The sequence below is a fragment of the Juglans microcarpa x Juglans regia genome, chromosome 2D, assembly GCF_004785595.1.
Source record: "Juglans microcarpa x Juglans regia isolate MS1-56 chromosome 2D, Jm3101_v1.0, whole genome shotgun sequence".
NCBI lineage: Eukaryota > Viridiplantae > Streptophyta > Magnoliopsida > Fagales > Juglandaceae > Juglans > Juglans microcarpa x Juglans regia.
In genome coordinates this window covers 8,886,835-8,905,422 of record NC_054596.1, presented here as the reverse complement: position 1 = coordinate 8,905,422, position 18,588 = coordinate 8,886,835, and the positions used below count along the sequence as shown (strand labels likewise).

General features: G+C 34.1%; 2 protein-coding genes across 2 annotated transcripts; one reads left to right on the top strand and one right to left on the bottom strand.

The window, feature by feature from the left end:
- Positions 1–1,417: 1,417 nt before the first annotated feature.
- On the top strand, positions 1,418–4,634 carry LOC121248265. Its single transcript, XM_041146672.1, is given in 5 exon segments — positions 1,418–1,842; positions 1,922–2,019; positions 2,216–3,112; positions 3,115–3,342; positions 3,495–4,634. Coding segments are annotated over 5 exon segments (2,136 nt in total). The 5' UTR covers positions 1,418–1,643; the 3' UTR covers positions 4,209–4,634.
- Positions 4,635–13,054: 8,420 nt separating this feature from the next.
- Positions 13,055–18,244, bottom strand: LOC121248394. The gene is given in 8 exon segments (XM_041146857.1): positions 13,055–13,603; positions 15,109–15,207; positions 15,287–15,364; positions 15,971–16,053; positions 16,172–16,269; positions 17,762–17,793; positions 17,871–17,896; positions 17,899–18,244. Coding segments are annotated over 8 exon segments (768 nt in total). The 5' UTR covers positions 17,954–18,244; the 3' UTR covers positions 13,055–13,306.
- Between the last annotated feature and the right edge of the window lie 344 nt (positions 18,245–18,588).

Sequence of the window (18,588 nt, the reverse complement as noted above, 5' to 3'; positions counted from 1 at the left end):
GTATATTCAAAATAAATATGCAGAACTTACATGACTATATTTTTCGTCCCTCATATAGTGTATATCAATATATTATAACACTTGTGAGAGCATCATCATTGACTTGGCCAAATACATCTTTACAATTTAGCCAATATCACACTTTTTTATATTTGCTTGTTCTATTCAAATTTAATCCTCACATTGGATTAGACATTCACTCTCTATATAATAATAAAATATTATTAAATTAATAATTTGTATCACATTTTATAATTCTACAAATTTAATATTAATAATAATTATATTCTAATTAAATTAATATTAAAAAAATCATACTTTCAAAGTAAATGCTAATAATAAAAAATATTTGATTAAATTCATCTAAAATTCTATCTAAATTTCTTAATTATAAATTTAATAATATTTTTGCTTAGAGTGAGAAACTAATATTTTAATATTTGTTTGGAGTGAGAAATTAATATTTTAATATTTAGTGAATCAATTATAATTCTTTATTTTTGGCTAACTATAATAGTAGAAGATTATCTTATTTTAAATTTGACCAATTTAATGTTGAATATTTTTGACATAAATTTTAGTTAAATTTTTTGTTTAGCCAAGTGAAGAAGGCGTTGTACACAAAGTTTTAAATTTCGTACCGTACCGGCCGGTACGGCCGAAATTTTTCGTTTCGGCCGTCCGGCCGGTACAGGTACTATATCTGTTCCGTACCGGCCAAAATACCGGCCGTACCGGCCGGTACCGGTCATACCGGCCTCAATTTCGGCCTGTACCGGCCTATATTTCGGCCGGTACCGGCCGATATTTCGGCCTGTGTGTTTTTTTTTTTTTTTTTCGTTTTTTCGTTTTTTCAAACTACAAACTTATTTTTTAACCCTCAATTCAGACTATACTATTTATAATTTATATATATATGTATTTGTATATAATTTATTTATATATAGACTATTATTTTAGAATATAATTTTTATATATATAATTTATTTATAGATCGACTATCCCGAAACGTTATCCCGAAACGCTATCTTGAAATGGTATTGGTATCGAAATATTTCGTTCCAGTACCTTGACCGGTACGCTATCCGGTACGGTATTCAAAATATTAGTTGTACACCCGTACGCTTCCTCCTCTCAGCTGGCAAATAGAGAGGTACGTGGTCATATCGTCATAGCTCAATTTCTATATCCGTCTCAGTTCCCAATGACTGTCAAAGAGAGGGCAGAGTTGGTTCTGGAATAACGTGGGAGTGAGTGTGAAAATCTAGGATAAAGATAAACAGAGATAGTGAAAATATATAGAAATAAAAGGTTTAAAAAAAAGGGAAAGGGGGGAAAAAAGATAAAGAAACTCAGACAAATAGTTTCACTGTACTTAATTCCTCAAATCAAACGGGGCTGTTTTATGCTTCATGGATCCGCTTTTCTCGCTTCCTCGCCAGCATATCCCACAATCTTTTTAGCTATTCTCTCTCAACTCCTCTCTCTCTCTCTCTCTCTCTCTCTCTCTCTCTCTCTCATATTGTGTGAGCTAAGACTGCATCTTTCTGTCATTTTCATTCTGATTTTCTCTTTGTTAGAAAAGTTCTTTCCAGACCATATTTCTTGTCCACGGAATAGCAAGCTGATAGAAGCATTAAGAAATGGGTAGGGAATGGTATTGGGGCGGAAGATCCTCCAAGAGAGGTGGTGCTGGAGGAGAGAAAGATGCCTCTTCTTCTGGTTGCATGAATGCTGTCTTTCAGTTCTTTGATTTCCATCAGTTTCGGTTCGCTTTGCACCACCGAAAACCCTCTTTCGAGCCTACCTGTTTCCTCCCAGAGGAACCCACTAATCCCAAAGGTTCTCTCTCTCTCTGATCTCTCTCTCTCTCTTTCATACATTCTTTAAACTTCGATTATGGAATATCTGTGTAATCCAGGAGTTGAAGCACCAAGAAATAGCTTGCAATCGGAGGAGCTTTCGTTATCATGTATTACAAGAGAAGGAGAAGAGGAAGAAGATCATTTTAACATCCCTGTAAGTTATTCTGTTACAAAATTATTTTACAATTTTCCAGGTTGCCATGCACCCTCTATTTTATTTTTCTCCTAAGATTCTTGTTTTGTAAAGTGCATGAGTTATGGTGATGATACTGATAATGTCGAGTCCCTAATACTGTTATAAGATTTTTTTTTTTTTTTTTTTTTTTTTTTTTTTGTTTTCGAAAATCCAGATAGGTATCCAAATTAAAACAAGTGGACTCAGAGGAACAAAGGCTGGAGCTCCAAATGATTGTTCCTCTGAAATCAGCAGCTCTCCTGGGATCAAGACCCCGAATTTGGTAGCAAGACTCATGGGTCTCGACCTTCTTCCCGAAACTCGCTCTCCCTTTTCTTATTCTTCAGCACATGGAACACAAAATCCTCTTCCCAAATCACATTCTCACCGTCTTCGTCCACCGCAACCCCTCCAAAGCAGGCTAAGAAATATCTTAGACTACGATATTATTACTGGTACTCGGTCTTTGCCGGAGACTCCAAGAATATCCTCAGCTAGAAGATCCAACGTCGATCACAGGCTCTCACTTCAGATCAACAAAGAGAACTTGAGCGCAAGTGAGGACTTGGAGTTCTCTCGTTTTTCATATCTGAGAAGGAAAGAGCGCAGAGTTGAAGAGGAGAATAACAGAAGTCCGAGCGAGTACGCTAGGCAAATTGTGAAGCAGATGAAAGAAAAGGTTAACAGGAAAGTCGGGATGGACATAACGAACACTATCACGAACAGAGACCAAGGAAGATCAACTGAGCTTGTTAACCAATTCAAATCAAGGAAGTATTCCAAGGCTTTCACCAAAGTTGTGGAAGATCAATATTCAAGTCCAGGCAAGCACTCAGCACCTTCTTGCTCTCCAAGGCTCAGATTCTCGGAGTCAAAGATCAAATCAAGCACGACACAAGTATCCAGCAAAGATAAATCTTTTCATTATCCAAAACCATCGTCGTCTTCACTGTCTTCATCACAGAATGTCCAGCCGCAACCGATTAAAGTTTCAGTCATGAAGCCGAAACCTCAACCACTGCAAAAGCAGCAGCAGGGCCCGAAAACAATCCAAAAAGTGAAAAGATCGAAGGTGAAAGGTTCCGTCAGAGGCTAAAGAAGCCTCCACAAACTTCGGATATAATCCGAAACAAGCAAGAGGAACCATTTGTTCGGCGATCAATAGCCACCAGAGCCAACATTTCAGAGAAGAAATGCAAGAAAACCCCTTTGTCAAATGACCTTCTCAACATTACTGTCCCAAACCTTCTCACAGTGAAGAAAGAACCTTCCCCACCAGCAACCAAGATTCCTCAAAAACAGGTGCTCTATTCTCGATTTTCTATTACCTTTCGAAGGAAAAAAATATGTTGTAGTAAACTAAGCAGTATTCCTTTTTGCTTTTAATTTTTTTTGGGGGTTACTTATCGTTTAGTCTATCGGCTTATTTTGTTTTTGTATTATGGGGAACACAGTTTCAGGTATTTGACGCCCAAGAATCAAGATGTAGCTCACAGTTATCTAGTTGTACGAGCCATAAGTACAAACCAGAAACGACGGACAAGCTCATGGCCCGAGAAAGCAACGACGACATATTTAACGGTGACTCCACCACCGGAGCTTGTGGAGCAGAATATGAGTACGTTAGCAACATCCTAAGGCGTACTGGTATAGACAAAGAAACCTGCATAGTGTCCTTCTCCAGTTGGTTCTCTCCTTCCCATCCGTTAGACCCGGCTATCCTTCACGAACTCGAATATACTGGCACCGATACATCTACTGCCATCTTTACTACTGGGACTGAGAGTACTGGAATCATGCCTGGTCGATTGGGTTTAGGGTGCAACGAAAAACTATTACTGTTCCATCTTGTGGATGAACTGTTGGTTGAGATTTTGAAGCCTAATTACATAGACATGAAGCCATGGGCAAGTTCGAAGAGCGGACCTGGTTTTTGTCACATGCAAGGGTCCCAACTAATTGAAAAATTGTGTGCGAAAATCCGAAGCTTCCCATGTGCCGATTGTCGTGTTCTGGAAGACATTGATGCTTTGATCGACAAGGATATTCCGAGACTGAAGCTCCAAAGTGCGATGGCATGTGAGGAGGAAGGAGAGGAGATGGTGACGGAAATAGAGAAGGACATATTGGACACGCTCGTGCATGAAACAGCTCTGGAGTTTTGGTGAGGGGTGTTGGGGACGTGATCGTACGACACCGTTTGGAGGAGAGACAGAGAGACAAAGAGCAGAGGGGCTCACATGGGTGATTCACGTGATGAGACACAGTATTGCGGTGGGGCCACTGGTTGGGACTTGTAAAGAGTTTTGAGGGTTCCACGTGGGATTTTAACTTCCAACAGAATTCGCTTTCTGATTGGTCCTCAAAGGACATTGCTGGCAGAGGAATCCCTTTCTCTCACTCCTCTCATCCTTTGTATATTGTTTTCTCTTGCAACTCTTTCTTTCTTTTTTAAGAATTAATTTATTCTTAAGCAATACTGATCTCCAATATCTCTCTTTGTTTTTTCTTTAGCTTTTTTCTTCTTTGAGTTGTGTATAGTTTAAAAAGAACTTCTGAATCTTTAGTAGCAGTATATTATTAATTAGGTGCAACAATTGTTATGTTTGGCTTGTTGAAAATAACATTATTAAGGTTTGGCTTGACTATTATTGTCTCTACTTGATTGTAGCTCGGCCTTGACTCGAGTGATCTTAGCTTGACATTTCGTTCGACATTATACTTAAGTGAGAAGCCAACTCATGAGTTCAATCAATAGTCATTCAAGTTGATCTCGTTTGACACCCAACTCGACATCATTCGAGCGCATGTTTAATTTTAGAACTTCTCGCATCGAGAATTGTAAATACATACTTTTCTCATATATTTTTCAACTCATTAATAGCCCAATACTATCTTTTAAAGATGCATTAATACGACAATGGTACCTAAAAGATGATGACTTGCATGCAGCCGAGACATGAACGTGGATTCTATTTCAGGGGCTCCCTAAAGTTGCAACCAAGTTCGACCGAAAAATGAAAAGTTGCAACTATTGGCAGAAAAGAGATCAGATGGTACGGTATTCAATTGGACATCCTTAGATTCTGTTAATTTATCGCGGAAAAAGTACATTAATTAATAAATGAGTGGTTTAATTTGAATTTCATTGTACGTACGTACGTACCATGTGTAAACAGTCGCCAGGCCGGTTTAAATGAAGAAATTTTTTTATAAATTGACCGTTAATTACCGATTGATCTCTTTCCCTTTTTTTCTTTTCATATATATATATATATATATATATATATATATATATGTGTGTGTGTGTGTGATCTGTTCTGACATATAATTTATATGAGCACCAAATATTCCGGCCTACCATAAATATTATGTGTCAAAAAAATAAATAAGGCGGACATGAACTTAAATACCACTGTCTATGAACATAAGTGCTAAAATTCCTTTATTTTGAAAACAATAAATCTTTACATTCTCTTACCACTCTACACTCCACATTTTTTTTAGTTTTTATTATTTTTTTCTTTTATTAAATATTTATTATATGAATAATAAATAGAAAATTTTAAATAATTTTAAAAAAATAAACTCAAAAAAACTTTAAAAAAAATATTAAAAAATTTAAAAATTTAAAAAAAATATGAAACGTAGAGTGTGGTGGAGGTTGTGTAGTAAAACTCGAACATTGATCTGAAAAAAAATTAAAACATGAATATGCAATATGCATGGGAGAAAGAGAAGAGAGATCAGAGTGAGAGAGAGTAAATTGTCATGCATTAACGCTCCTACGATATATATTATTATATATATATTGCTATTATTATTATTAAAAGCTATAACTGCGTGCGTGGATTATGGAGATTAATAGAGTTTTATGTATTTTGTAAGGGCAATATTCAAGTAGTACTGGAGGCCGGTATATATATATATATATATATATATATATATATATATATATATATATATAGAATAAATAGATGATGGAAATTACACTAGTTAATTAGCATGCACATAATTAAATTAATTCATGCATTAATGCTCGATCGACCTCGATCCACTTGTCTTATAATGTCCGAGCAATATCATGATGTGGAATATTATAAACTTTGAGTCTTTCATGTGAACTGTGAAAGGAGATCAAAACATGATAGTATTAATAAATTAACTAATTTGAATCTTTCATGAACTGTGAAAGGAGTACTTCAAAACATAGTATAATGGCCTTGTTTGGGTTGAGAGAGTCATCTTATCTAACTATTAAAATTTTTTAAAATTTTTACATAAAATATAAAATTTAATTTAATTTTTTAAAATTTTAAAATAAAAATAATATTTTATTTAATTTTCACTTTTTCTTTCCTCTTCTCAAATAAATAACCATGCTAAAGCTTTTTCTGTTCTTGTCATGATTTTTCCTGATGTTCCATGACTTCATGAGTTTAATTTCTACTTACCTAACTCTGCCACATCAAAATTAATGATTTTGTTTGGTGTGGTGCTACTCTCACAGAGGTGAGGGAGGCCACCGAGTAGGCAAAAAGTTTTTGTGTTTTTCTTATTTTTATTTTCAAATATTTTTTTAAATTCATTAAAAATTTATTTAAAAAAATTTACTTAACTATTAAGTGAAAAAAATAAAAATAAAAAAATTCAATCGGTGGCCACCATCTGTGACCACCATCAGCATTTCCCTTTTGTTTGTTCTATCTGGGTATCGAATGGCCTGAATATCATTATAGGTACGACGAATGTCATCTTGATGTGGTACACAGTAATGGTTGTACCTAGTGATTGTGGTTAGTACTCTATTTTTGTACTCTATTTTGAGGTTGTGCAGCTACCTTTCATGCTAATCATACTTCCTTATGTACGTCCATTCACATGTGGTGGTACGTATTCATTATAAAATATATATATATATATACAACTATATGATTTATATATAATGTCGATCTATATAGTTATGATCATCATCTACGTACATGTACACTATGGACAGACGATTAGATTGATCATAAGCTTCAACCGAATTTATACTTTACCACCATGTACTATATATATATATATATATATAATATTATTCCACCTAATACATGAAATATCGCGCATGAACACCTTCAAAATCTAATATTTTTGAGTTTTCACAACCAGTACTATGAGTACTAGCTAGCTGTAAGAGTGACCACCAAATGCATGCTATAATTAAGTGCAATTAGCACACATATTAAAAAATTATATATTAATTATAATTACGGGAATAATGAGAATGAATGATATGAATTGAAAGATTCGTTATATATATATATATATATATAAATAATAAACACTTTATTTTCTACGATATTTTTTATAATAATATTTTAAAAGAACAAGTATTTTGTAAAATGCTTTATATTAATATACGCACGCGCGCGCGATCGATATCGTTCGTCTTACGCACTGAATGATCTTGATCACCATCATCACGACAAGGGATCTTTATGTGAACCTCCAAAAAGTTTCCACGCGATACTCATTATCTCTCTGGTATATTGATATATCATGTCATGTATGCGTGCACGACAAACGATTAATCCTATTCCAACTGTGAAACAGACCATCAAATTCTACAGAGTACAGACCGAACGGCCCGGCTTCAGTAGCCCCGTGGCTCACTATTGATTTGACGTTCCTTTGACGACTTTGCATAATCATGTTTCTTTCTTTTTCATTTTAATTTTTTTAAATAAATAAAAATAAGAATAAAATAATCTACACATAATATTTTATACAATAATATATTAAATGAGAATACTTTTATAAAACATCTTATAAAAATAACATAATTTTATAAAAATATCCTTCTTTTATAATATTAATATACAATATATTGTATAATTTATTATATATATATATCATTCCTCAAAATAAAAATGAGTTTACAATAAAACATGTCTTGTTATCTATTAGAGCGTCCGATGCATCCTGATGTCTAAAGTTTCTGATCATTCTCTAAATTTAAAAAAAAGAATTTTTTTTTAATAAAAACTCATTCATCCGATTTTCTATTTTAAAAAATAATAATATTATATCATACCATTATCTTATTTTTTTCTTACTAATTAAGATATAAAAAATGATAAATAATCATTCAATTGTAATAAATTTATCATATTTTATATAGTCAAATGAAAATAAAATGATGATAGTGTATATATAGAATTTTCCTTTAGAAAAAGATTTTGGAATGTGAACAATGACTTCCTAAATATGGAGAGTTACTATCCATCTCTAAATCATTTTTTTTTTTATAAATATCTTATTCTAATAAATAAAACAAATTATTCTTTCAATTATTTACACTCTCTCTTATATTTATATTTATTATAATTTTAAATAATAATTTTAAAAATAATTTAAATAATTACCAAAATGTAAAAAAAATTAAAAATATTATCATGCCCGCAAAAAAATAATTTAAATTTTTGTTTAAAATATTTTCTAAAGAGTAAAACTCAAAACATAAGAAAAAAAAATAGAAAATAATAAGTAGTTAAATTTGTAAATGGAAGCGAGAAATAAATAATAAAAAAGTAATAGAAAAATATTATTTTAATAAAATTGAGAAATGATAATAGAGAATAAGATGTGAGAAGTTTTTTAAAGATGAATAAAATTAAAGAAAATATTTTAAAAAGTGTATTAATCAAATTTTAAAAAAATTTATAGAGAACTCTATGCCAATTGCACAAGTTAACGTCATATATAACAAAATCTTTATTTTTTTATCCAAGTTCAATTGTACTATAAAAGGTGGGAGAATTGCGTGGTTGCATGCACCAAAATAAAATATTTTGCTCTTTCTTCCGAAAAGGCCCCTGAGTTGATCTCCCATGAGGACGTATTTTTTACTTCAAACCTGACATTTTTAAAACCATCGTTAGGTGCACATCCTAGCCGTTCCCGGCCTAGAGTTATTCATATAGATATATGTTGACACATGGTATATTTCTTCCAAAAACCTATATATGATCAGAAGTTTTATCTGATCAAGTATATTATTTCGATCTGTGGAGTACTATTACTTTAACGTTATCATGATTTTGTTTTGTCCCTGGAAACGTTCAGATCATTGAACATGCAGATATGGTAGACTAAGTTTAGATATTAATCTGAATTAAGTTGAAATGATAAAATATTATTAAAATATTATTTTTTGATAATATTATTATTTTAAAATTTAAAAAAATTAAATTATTTATTATATTTTATATTAAAATTTAAAAAAAATTATAATAATACGTTGAAATTGAGATCCAAATTAATGTTTGAAAAGAACAATGCCGTTGATCGGAGTGCATATATATAATTAGTTAATAACTCATATAATAGTAAATTTAAATATGAGTTGAGATGAATTGTAAATAATAATAAAATAAATTATAAATAATAATAAAATAAGTTAAAATAGATTGTGATACGAAACTAAATGTATGAACATCAAGTGCTGCGAAGGTACGTACGTACCTACGGCCTCTCTCGGGGTCTCTGCGATAATTAAGTACGACTTCCTGATCTGACCCAGTACTGACGAGTGTTATAACTTTCATTAATTATTTTCAACAGCAATCTCGCTTAGATATCTTGCAGATCACAAATCTAGTATGGCAGTGAACAACCGGTGGCTAGCTAAGATCATCACTGATCAAGCGGGAAATTCAAATGCAAAAGCAGATGCAAATGACATGCATCATGTGATTGATGGTACTGGATCGGTCAATGTGAGGTACTGGTTTAATTGTGGTCAGGTATATTAATGGTGGTGAGATCAATGGGAGGTGCTCATGGATTATATCACGAGGGAGTGAACCTTTGACTTGGTCATTTTATTTATTTAATTAATCATGCATGATCGATGTTGGGGTTGTTTGAGGCAACCTGACTTGTTGCTTTCCAAGATCCTCCTATTTATTCCTGAGTTTTCCCTCTTGGGTGTGTGATCCAATTTCGTGGAATTTGTGTACCATTTCTTCAATTATTTTTCAAGTAATTAATGAGATTAATGATGGATGATCATAACGATGACAATGTCGACAGATCTGATGAGTTTTGGTGTAACAAATATATTTATTGACATACACTATATGCTATTTATTTAACTGTATAAAAAGATATTTATACATCATATTATCGTCTCAGAAAACATCGATCAAAAATTTAAAAATTAAGTGATTGATAATATTTTATTCCTACTCATTAGTTTGAATATGACACTCTGAATACAGTGATAATATTAAAATGATCAGTTTGTAATAAAATTTCATGAAACACGTTCTAATTTGATTTTTTTATAGACTAATGTCACTTTAATTTATTTTTCGAAACATAAACAGTTATGGACCTATGGTGTAACTATCTTTTTTTATAAAAATTTTATAAAAAATAATAATAAAATGAAAAATAATAACAAGATATTTTAAAAATAACTGATCCTAAACTAGGCGTAAATAATGTCTTCCTTTAATTAGATAGATTTATTACTTCATGTCTACTTCCGAAATGGCAAATAATTTTCACTCTCACGGATTGGACTTGAACACGCCGGGGTAGTTGGGGTCCTTGGGTGGTAGGTTGCAGGTCTCTTCGGCTAACTCGACCATCCCTTAAAAGTACAACGTATTTAACTCCATTAATGATGTGACAAACAGGACCGATTATACAGCTAAAATCTAAGAGAAACTACAGTTGCAGGCTATATTTAAAGAGAAAATCTACCGGCTGCCAGAAGTTTTTAATGGAAATGTTTATGAACCTCTAGCCAGGCCTTGACCAACGACGACTTATCTGCAGAATTGCTGTGCCATTCTGCAGAATTTCATCCAGTCTCGCGTTCCTCCAGTTAAGCTCTTGCTGTACGATGAAGGTGCTATCTATCCATGCTAGCTACAAATAGGTAATGTACTGCACTCACTGTAGAGCTATTATGAGAACAGATCATGAACAATCAAGTAGACCATGCATGCAGCTTCTTCATGACTAGGAGGGTTGGTTGGACAATTATTGCTGAAATTATATAAGTTCCTTCTTTCCAGCTACTTTGAATATGTGTTGGATGTTCATCGATTAGGATTGACAGCATGCAGTCGGTAAAAGAAAAAAAAGGTACGTAGTGTGTTTGATCAATTGGAGACGAGTTTTAAATTTTCTCGGGAATATCCCTCGTGCTTTTCCATCCATAGAAATATCAATTGTTTGTATATGAATAGAAAACATCTGAATGTACTAATGATATGACCAGAGAAAAATAAAAAAAAAAGGACTTAGTAAGTAAAATAGATTTGGGTAGAAAAAGAAAAGAAAAAAAAATAATTGAGTTGGCTCAAAGCAAACATGATAATAGAAGTTCCAGAAGTTTGTACTGGGTAGATCAGAGTGTTGTTGGAAACCCGGAAAGAAGAGATTCCTGGACGGCCCATTTAACCAACTTAATTCAGTAAAAGTAGAAGCTGGAATTGACGTTCCTTTGACCAAATCATTGTAATATTTGAATGTATTCAACCAACTTATTATGCTTGTGTTTAAATTATCGTTAATGCACAACTTTAAAGAGACGCCATTCCCCGGTCACAAGTTAGATCGACCAGGTCAGTTCCGCCGGAGTACTGTACGTAGTACTGCTGCCTGCTAGCATCCTAGCGCTTAATTTTCCCACAACCTATTGATGGTCAACTATGTTTTCTTCTGCCGTATGTATGTATAGTAATCATACACTTACATCTTTTATTATTTGAATTTAGATTAAAAATTTCAAAATACGATCATATTTCATAATTTAGAAGATAATAAATTCAATCGATTAACATAATCATATAATTTAATTAAAAATAAATTTAATTTTATAAAAATTAAACATAAATTTATTTTCTTATAGATTATGCAAGAAGATCATGTTCTAAAATTTTTAATTTAAATTTAAATAGTAAAAAATAATAATAATAATTAAATAATAAAATATTAATAAATGAGGTATAAGAAATATCATTAACTATGTATGAATAACAATAATCTCAAAGCTGAAGAAAAGCAGTCCACCCAGACATTATGAGATGCATGCGCGTGGATGCTTTTTCAGAGATGGATAAAATCGTGCTGAAGAACAGTATAAATTTCATTACGATGGAAGAAACCAGTGAAAGATGCTTGGCAAATCGGGCCAGTCAATGTGGTTTAATTCAACTACGTTTTTGCTTTCCCTAACTGAAGATATTAAGGACGAAGATACAGGTCTTCCACCCTCTCACGTATCTCGTTCCGTTTTATTAATAAGCTGTTTGCTTAAGAAAAGAAATTTGAAAGATGCCTGGGATTGGACTGTTTTAGGGTGGGTATAAGCCAGAATCAGATTATTTGAGAGAAACAAGCGCTGTACAACCTTCCTCTTGCAGAACTCAAAGATCCTCCTAATTTCATGGAAGCTGCTGAATTCTTTGCTGTTCTTGCTCTTTGCGTTGGACAGTTCATTCTGTTTTACTAATCAGATTAAGTGTGTTTGGATGTTGAAGTGTGTTGAGTTAAGTTGAAATGATAAAATATTGTTAGAATATTATTTTTTAACATTATTATTATTTTGAGATTTGAAAAAGTTGAATTATTTATTATATATTGTATTGAAATTTAAAAAAGTTGTAATGATGAGTTGAGATGAGTTGAGAGTAGTTGAGAACCAAACTCTTAAAAAAATGCTCAAATCTCATATTCAGCACTTCCCCCATTTTTTTCCATTTATTTACATCACTTGAAGAGCCCACAAACCATATTTCATAGGTCTGTTTTGAAAAGCAAGAAGGCACTTCTACGGTGATACCGCTAATAAAAGATAAGGCTTGCAAAAATTAAACAAAATATAATAGGAGAGATGGCATTCTACAAGTTGATCGGAAACTAAATTTCCAAGCAACTCACTGATGCGATTTCATGATCACAAAGGCAAATTTTCAACGAGCAGGAAAATCTCAAGAGAATTTGGTCATGATGATGATCAGAACCATTGCAAACGATGTTATTAATTCTTGCTTGAAATACTATGTTAGTGACATGAGATTCAACTTTCAAGTATCCATGAGAAGTCAGAAATTTCAGATTACATTTTCTTATCAACAAGCTCATGTAGACAACAACAAGAATTACATGGAAGGTAAAACATCGACCAAAGAATGACGAGTAGTCCAGCAACAGTGGTGATCCCTGTCCTATGGCTCTAGCAAAGAATCTGCATGGAGTGGTGCTCCTAGGCTCTACTACCATCCACATCAAACCCAGCACCAGTCCAACCAGGTGCGGGAGGTCCTCTACCCTTAGGCACAGCCCCAATTCCCTTTCCTCTTCCTTGGAACTGAGTTTTCTTCTTGCCTCTTCCTTCTCCCTCAACAGAAGGCTGTTGATTTTGCCCATTCGATACAGCAACATTTCCACCATTTCCTGGATTGGGAACATAAGCAGTTCCACCAGCACCTGGTTCTGTTGTTTGAGGAACTGCCGCATTTGCGACTGCACTATTCTGGGGAGGTCCTGCTGGTTTCCCATCCTAAACATAATTCCAAGTGCAAAATTTAAAAAAAAAAAAAATTGTTTTATTGACACTGCTATTATATATCAGTGCTTGTCACATCAGCAGAAAGTACATGACGGATGTAAGAATTCAACAAAATGAATGGAGTTTGTTAAGCTTAATGACAAATAGCAGCAACCACAATAAACCCCCCACCACCCCACCCCCACAACAAAGCCCCCCCCCCCCCCCCCCCCCCCCCCCCCCCCCCCCCCCCCCCCCCCCCCCTCCACTGACTAACCCACCACACACTCATGCCAGACATAGGCAAAGGCAATGAACCATCCCAAAGACATCACCATTCAAATTGCAAAGCTTCAGCATTTACACCATCGGCAAAAGCTGCCTGTCCAGTACCTCGTACTTGCTCCACCTCTGCCATTCTTTTGTAGATTTCCTTTTATTTGACCTAAAGCCCCTCCAATATATTGAACATCGGTATTTCACCCCATGACAGCCTTAATATAGCAGTTATCCTATCCTTAGATATTAGAAGAACAATATATGTTAAGAAAAAATTGGGTTAAACTAAGGGGCAGCAAGATCAATAGATACAGTTGAGAACACGTAGTGCAAGCTACAAGCAAGTTTGGTCACAGTTAAAATGAGAATCAATAAATGTACAGCAAACTCACTAAGTTAAGTTCAAGTCGACAGGTCGAAGTGCCTAAACCTGCACCCAACCATTTTAAGATGAAGATGAGCTTGGAACAATCCAAAGTCAAAATAGGGTCATGACCTCAAAACCCTGATAAAAAAAAGCAACAGGATCATAGAGGAGTCTAATTGTACAGAAAAGATAAAGTAGAAATTTATGGATGAGAGACAATTCTTACAATGACTAAGCACTAATATGTTTTTCAAATTCAAAGACATTTTATTAGTTTCTTGAATGAATAGATGGATCACTAATATATTTCCCAATCACAGTATATTGGTTAGTGACTTGGATGAGTGGAAAAGTCCTTGAAAAGGCAGATCAAATCGAGAAATTACTAATGCTTTCTTCTTTCTGCACTTCCAATTCTTTTACTTTCACCCCAAAAAGTGTCTAAACTTTGCAGACTACCTTGCAAGTCAATAGGGACATAAGCAGGACAAACCCAGGTTAACATGGGTCTGAATCTTCATACTTTTGCAATCTGGACAGTAGATTATCTCGCCGCAGATCAAATGAAGCAAACATATCCATAAAAAGTGATAAAGAATCTCTTCACAAAACCAAAACCATAATGAAATGGACAAGCTCATCACAACAGCTGCTGCACAAAGTTTTATTTATATAACAAATATACACACAAGACCATTTTCTTTTGGCAATAACTTTTTTTTTTTTTTTTTGATAGGTTAAAAGGAAACACAGAAATAGCAAAACTGTTCATCACAAAACAGAACAATCCAAGCACTCAATAGCCATAGGGCCCCATCCAAGCCACTGACTTTATATTAATATGACAAATAGAAAAAGCAAGAGAACTTACAAGAGGAACAGACGTGGATGCTCTACTTGGGTTCAAGGCCTCTAGTCTTCGTTTTAATTCCTCCAGCCTAGAGAACTGTATGCTACTGCTTTCTTGAACCTATCAGAGATAATAGTGTCAAAAAGACAAAATTTTCAACCAGTAACCATTCAAATACACATGAGGCAGAGCTATATACCAATTGGCTAAGGTCTTCACATAGCTTCTGCTTAATTGCTTCCTCATCCTGCACAGCCCTTGATGCTGCTTCCCACACCTGAAGTACACAAAAAGAACAATTTATTAGGCAGAATGGAGAAAAAAGATATGCCCTGGAAAAATGAAGTGATTATAAAACAATAAGAATTTCCAGTAACCCAAAAATATCCTAACTCTTATAAACAAAAGCCCTCTCTGATGTCAAAGAAGGAATACATGCATTGAGAGTTAAACAGGCACATGTAGACATACAATAACTACACTGTCAAATTTCACAAAGTTTATCTTGTTCCATGTGCCCTCCCATTTTTTGGGAAAAAAAAAAAAAACAAGAAGATCAGATTCTTTAAGACACCAATATTTAACATTGAAAACACTGTAACACATGATCAAAATTCTCCCAATTCAGTATGGCTAAGGACACTTTCTTACGCACATATGCACTTAGTGCATTTTGAAATCGAAAAACTAGACCAAATTCCCACTTCTGAAGAAATTGATTGTTAACATTCTCAATAAGCTTGATTGACTTGAGTAACAACTTGGATTTTCAGAGGCACTTTTGAAGAAGAGGCCTTCATAAGCTATTTAAATGATGTCAAACATTATTTCCACTATCTGAAGGGTATATATATAAAATCAATCAAGCATTAAATGGACAAACCTTTCGTGCTTGTTCTTCCTTCAGCTTGGCAACACGAACTCTCTCTGTTGAGATTTCTATTTTCTTTCTCAAGTGTTCAAGCGCTTAAGGCATGCGTCATACATGACAGCAACAACAAAATCAATCAACTATGCACATTACTAAAGAAAAAAAATCATATTTCTGCAATAGAAGAATAACTAAAGATGGCAACCTACCAACCTGCTTTTTTGGGCCCAGCAGTGAGTTTCATCTCCAAGTTAAGATTTGCTAGCTCTCTTTCCACATCACGAATTTTAGAATAATTTTCTTCAATGTACCTAGGTGAAAATAGCGTAAAAAATTAAGACATTCTTTGTCTAAATTATTTATTACATGGCCAAGAATTATGAAGGAAGCCAGCAACACTAAATTACATGATAGAAGAAAGAGAAACAGAAAGCCGTTGTATTAAGGCAAAAAAATCCAGATACACTTAAAACTTGTCGATATCATTCTTATAATTATTATTAATGCCGAGAGGCAAACTATAAGCAAGATATCAAAAGGCTAATGGCAAAGATAGCAAAAACCGCCTCCAATACATGTCTTACCACTACCATGCTGTCGCTTGCATCATATTGCTAACACCAAAATCTCACCATGATAAACATGCCATCCCAAAACAAATACCACCAAAGTACCTATTGCTACTAACTATGCAAATACTTACCACCACCAGCATGCAACAAGCACTACCAGTTACTGTGATCCTCACAGCTAATAGAATCTAGCATCACCAGCTTACAACAATCACCAGAAAGTAGAGCTGTGACCAGTGATAAGCCACTACTATAAGTGGTAACTTTAACATAACACAGCAGCAAGCCTTAGAATTGACCCACAATCACCACCACACCTTCATCACGTTGTCACCACAACCATCAGTTTACCACCAGTGCAGCTGCCTCCTCTAACCTGCGGACCACCCAGCTATGCTGACCTAACAACACTTTCTACCAATCAACTCGTCATGTTTCAACTCCTTGGCATTCTTAACTTACTCAATAAGGGAAAAAAATATGATTTAAAATACACCAAATCTTATCATAATTTAGGTTTGAAAACATGTATTAAAGAAGTATGCTATATACTACCCATATATCTCATTCCCGTCATGGCATTTTATGAAAATTGTTCGCAGGCTAGATTAAGTGCAAGTATTTCACCAAGTTATATAATAGTTATGGTTAAAAAACTAAACCATTCCATTTTACGAACCATGATAATTACAGAAGCTTGGAAACTAATAAACACACAACTTCACATACTTTCAAACTTCCAACAAGACGCTTATTACGAGTCCTAGCATTCCTTCCATTTTGTGGCGGAGGAAAATTTAAAATAAACACAATAAGTGATGGCATGCTTTCTTTCGCTGCTGAGAAAATAGAGAAGCAGGGAAAGAAAAACCAAGTATCATATTTTCAATGATTGAATATGTATTCAACAAAAAAAAAATAGTTGTTTCTAAAAGAGAACACAATGCTTTAGGGTTAGTTGGATTGCCGGGGGGGGGGGGGGGGGGGGGGGGGGGGGGGGGGGTGGGTGGTGGTGTGTGGCGACGGGCGCGAAAGCATCCACCATCCAATCGAGATCGGTCATCACTTCAAGGTTCCATTCCATCCCCAAATTTAAACAAAAAGAACCATCGCTTAGATCATAGACGAATAACAAAACCCCGATTAAAATAAATATACACCAAAGTTTATTATAGATTGAACAACAAACAGTTACGGGTCTGAAAACTGGAAATTTGGGAAATGTACGTACTTCTTTAATTGAAGCTGCTCTTCCTCAATTATCTGCCACACACCCAAAAATATATATTACAATCCCATTCTGCACAGAGCGAGAGAGAGAGAGAGAGAGAGGAGAAAACCTTTTCGGTGTAGGCAATGACGGGGCTTCACGAGCGAGGCCATCCGGTCCGATCTCGGGTCGGAGAGAAGGATTGATAGCCATTTTTCGTTTCCAGAAATAATTTGTGAAACTAAAATGCTTTTCAGATCTCTCCCTCCTCGATCCAAGTCTTGCATCCGATATATTACCACGATCTCATTATCTTTTTATTCTCAATGGGAAATGATAGTTGGCGACAAATGAGATTTTCTTGTTTTTTTTGTTTTTTTCAAAATTTTGCATTTTTTTCCAATAAAAAATGATTACTGGTTTTTCTTCTGATCAATAGTATTTGCCTCTGCCCCGTTTGGTATCAAGGAAAACGTGGAGTTCCTTTCTTTTTTCTTCAATTTCGATTTGCTATGTTTGGTTTTTATTTTTCAGTTTCACAAATATCTAAAAAATCTTAATCTTAATACTTTCTCATTTTTCCTATCCACTTTCACAAAATACATTGCAAAACGCATCTCAAAATGTTAAAAATCTTATGATCCAATATGGCCGGTTCATCGACCATCTCATAGGAATCACGCGACAAGGAATGAGTTTGCTTATTTTATTTAATAAAAAAGTTATTTTATTATCAAGTTATTAAATATGTTCTATCCACGTATTTCCTTTGAAAATATCCTTTTTCTTAATAAAATTCAAGACATTTAAATTAGCACCAAAAGGAGATGACGTTATCATGTGATTCA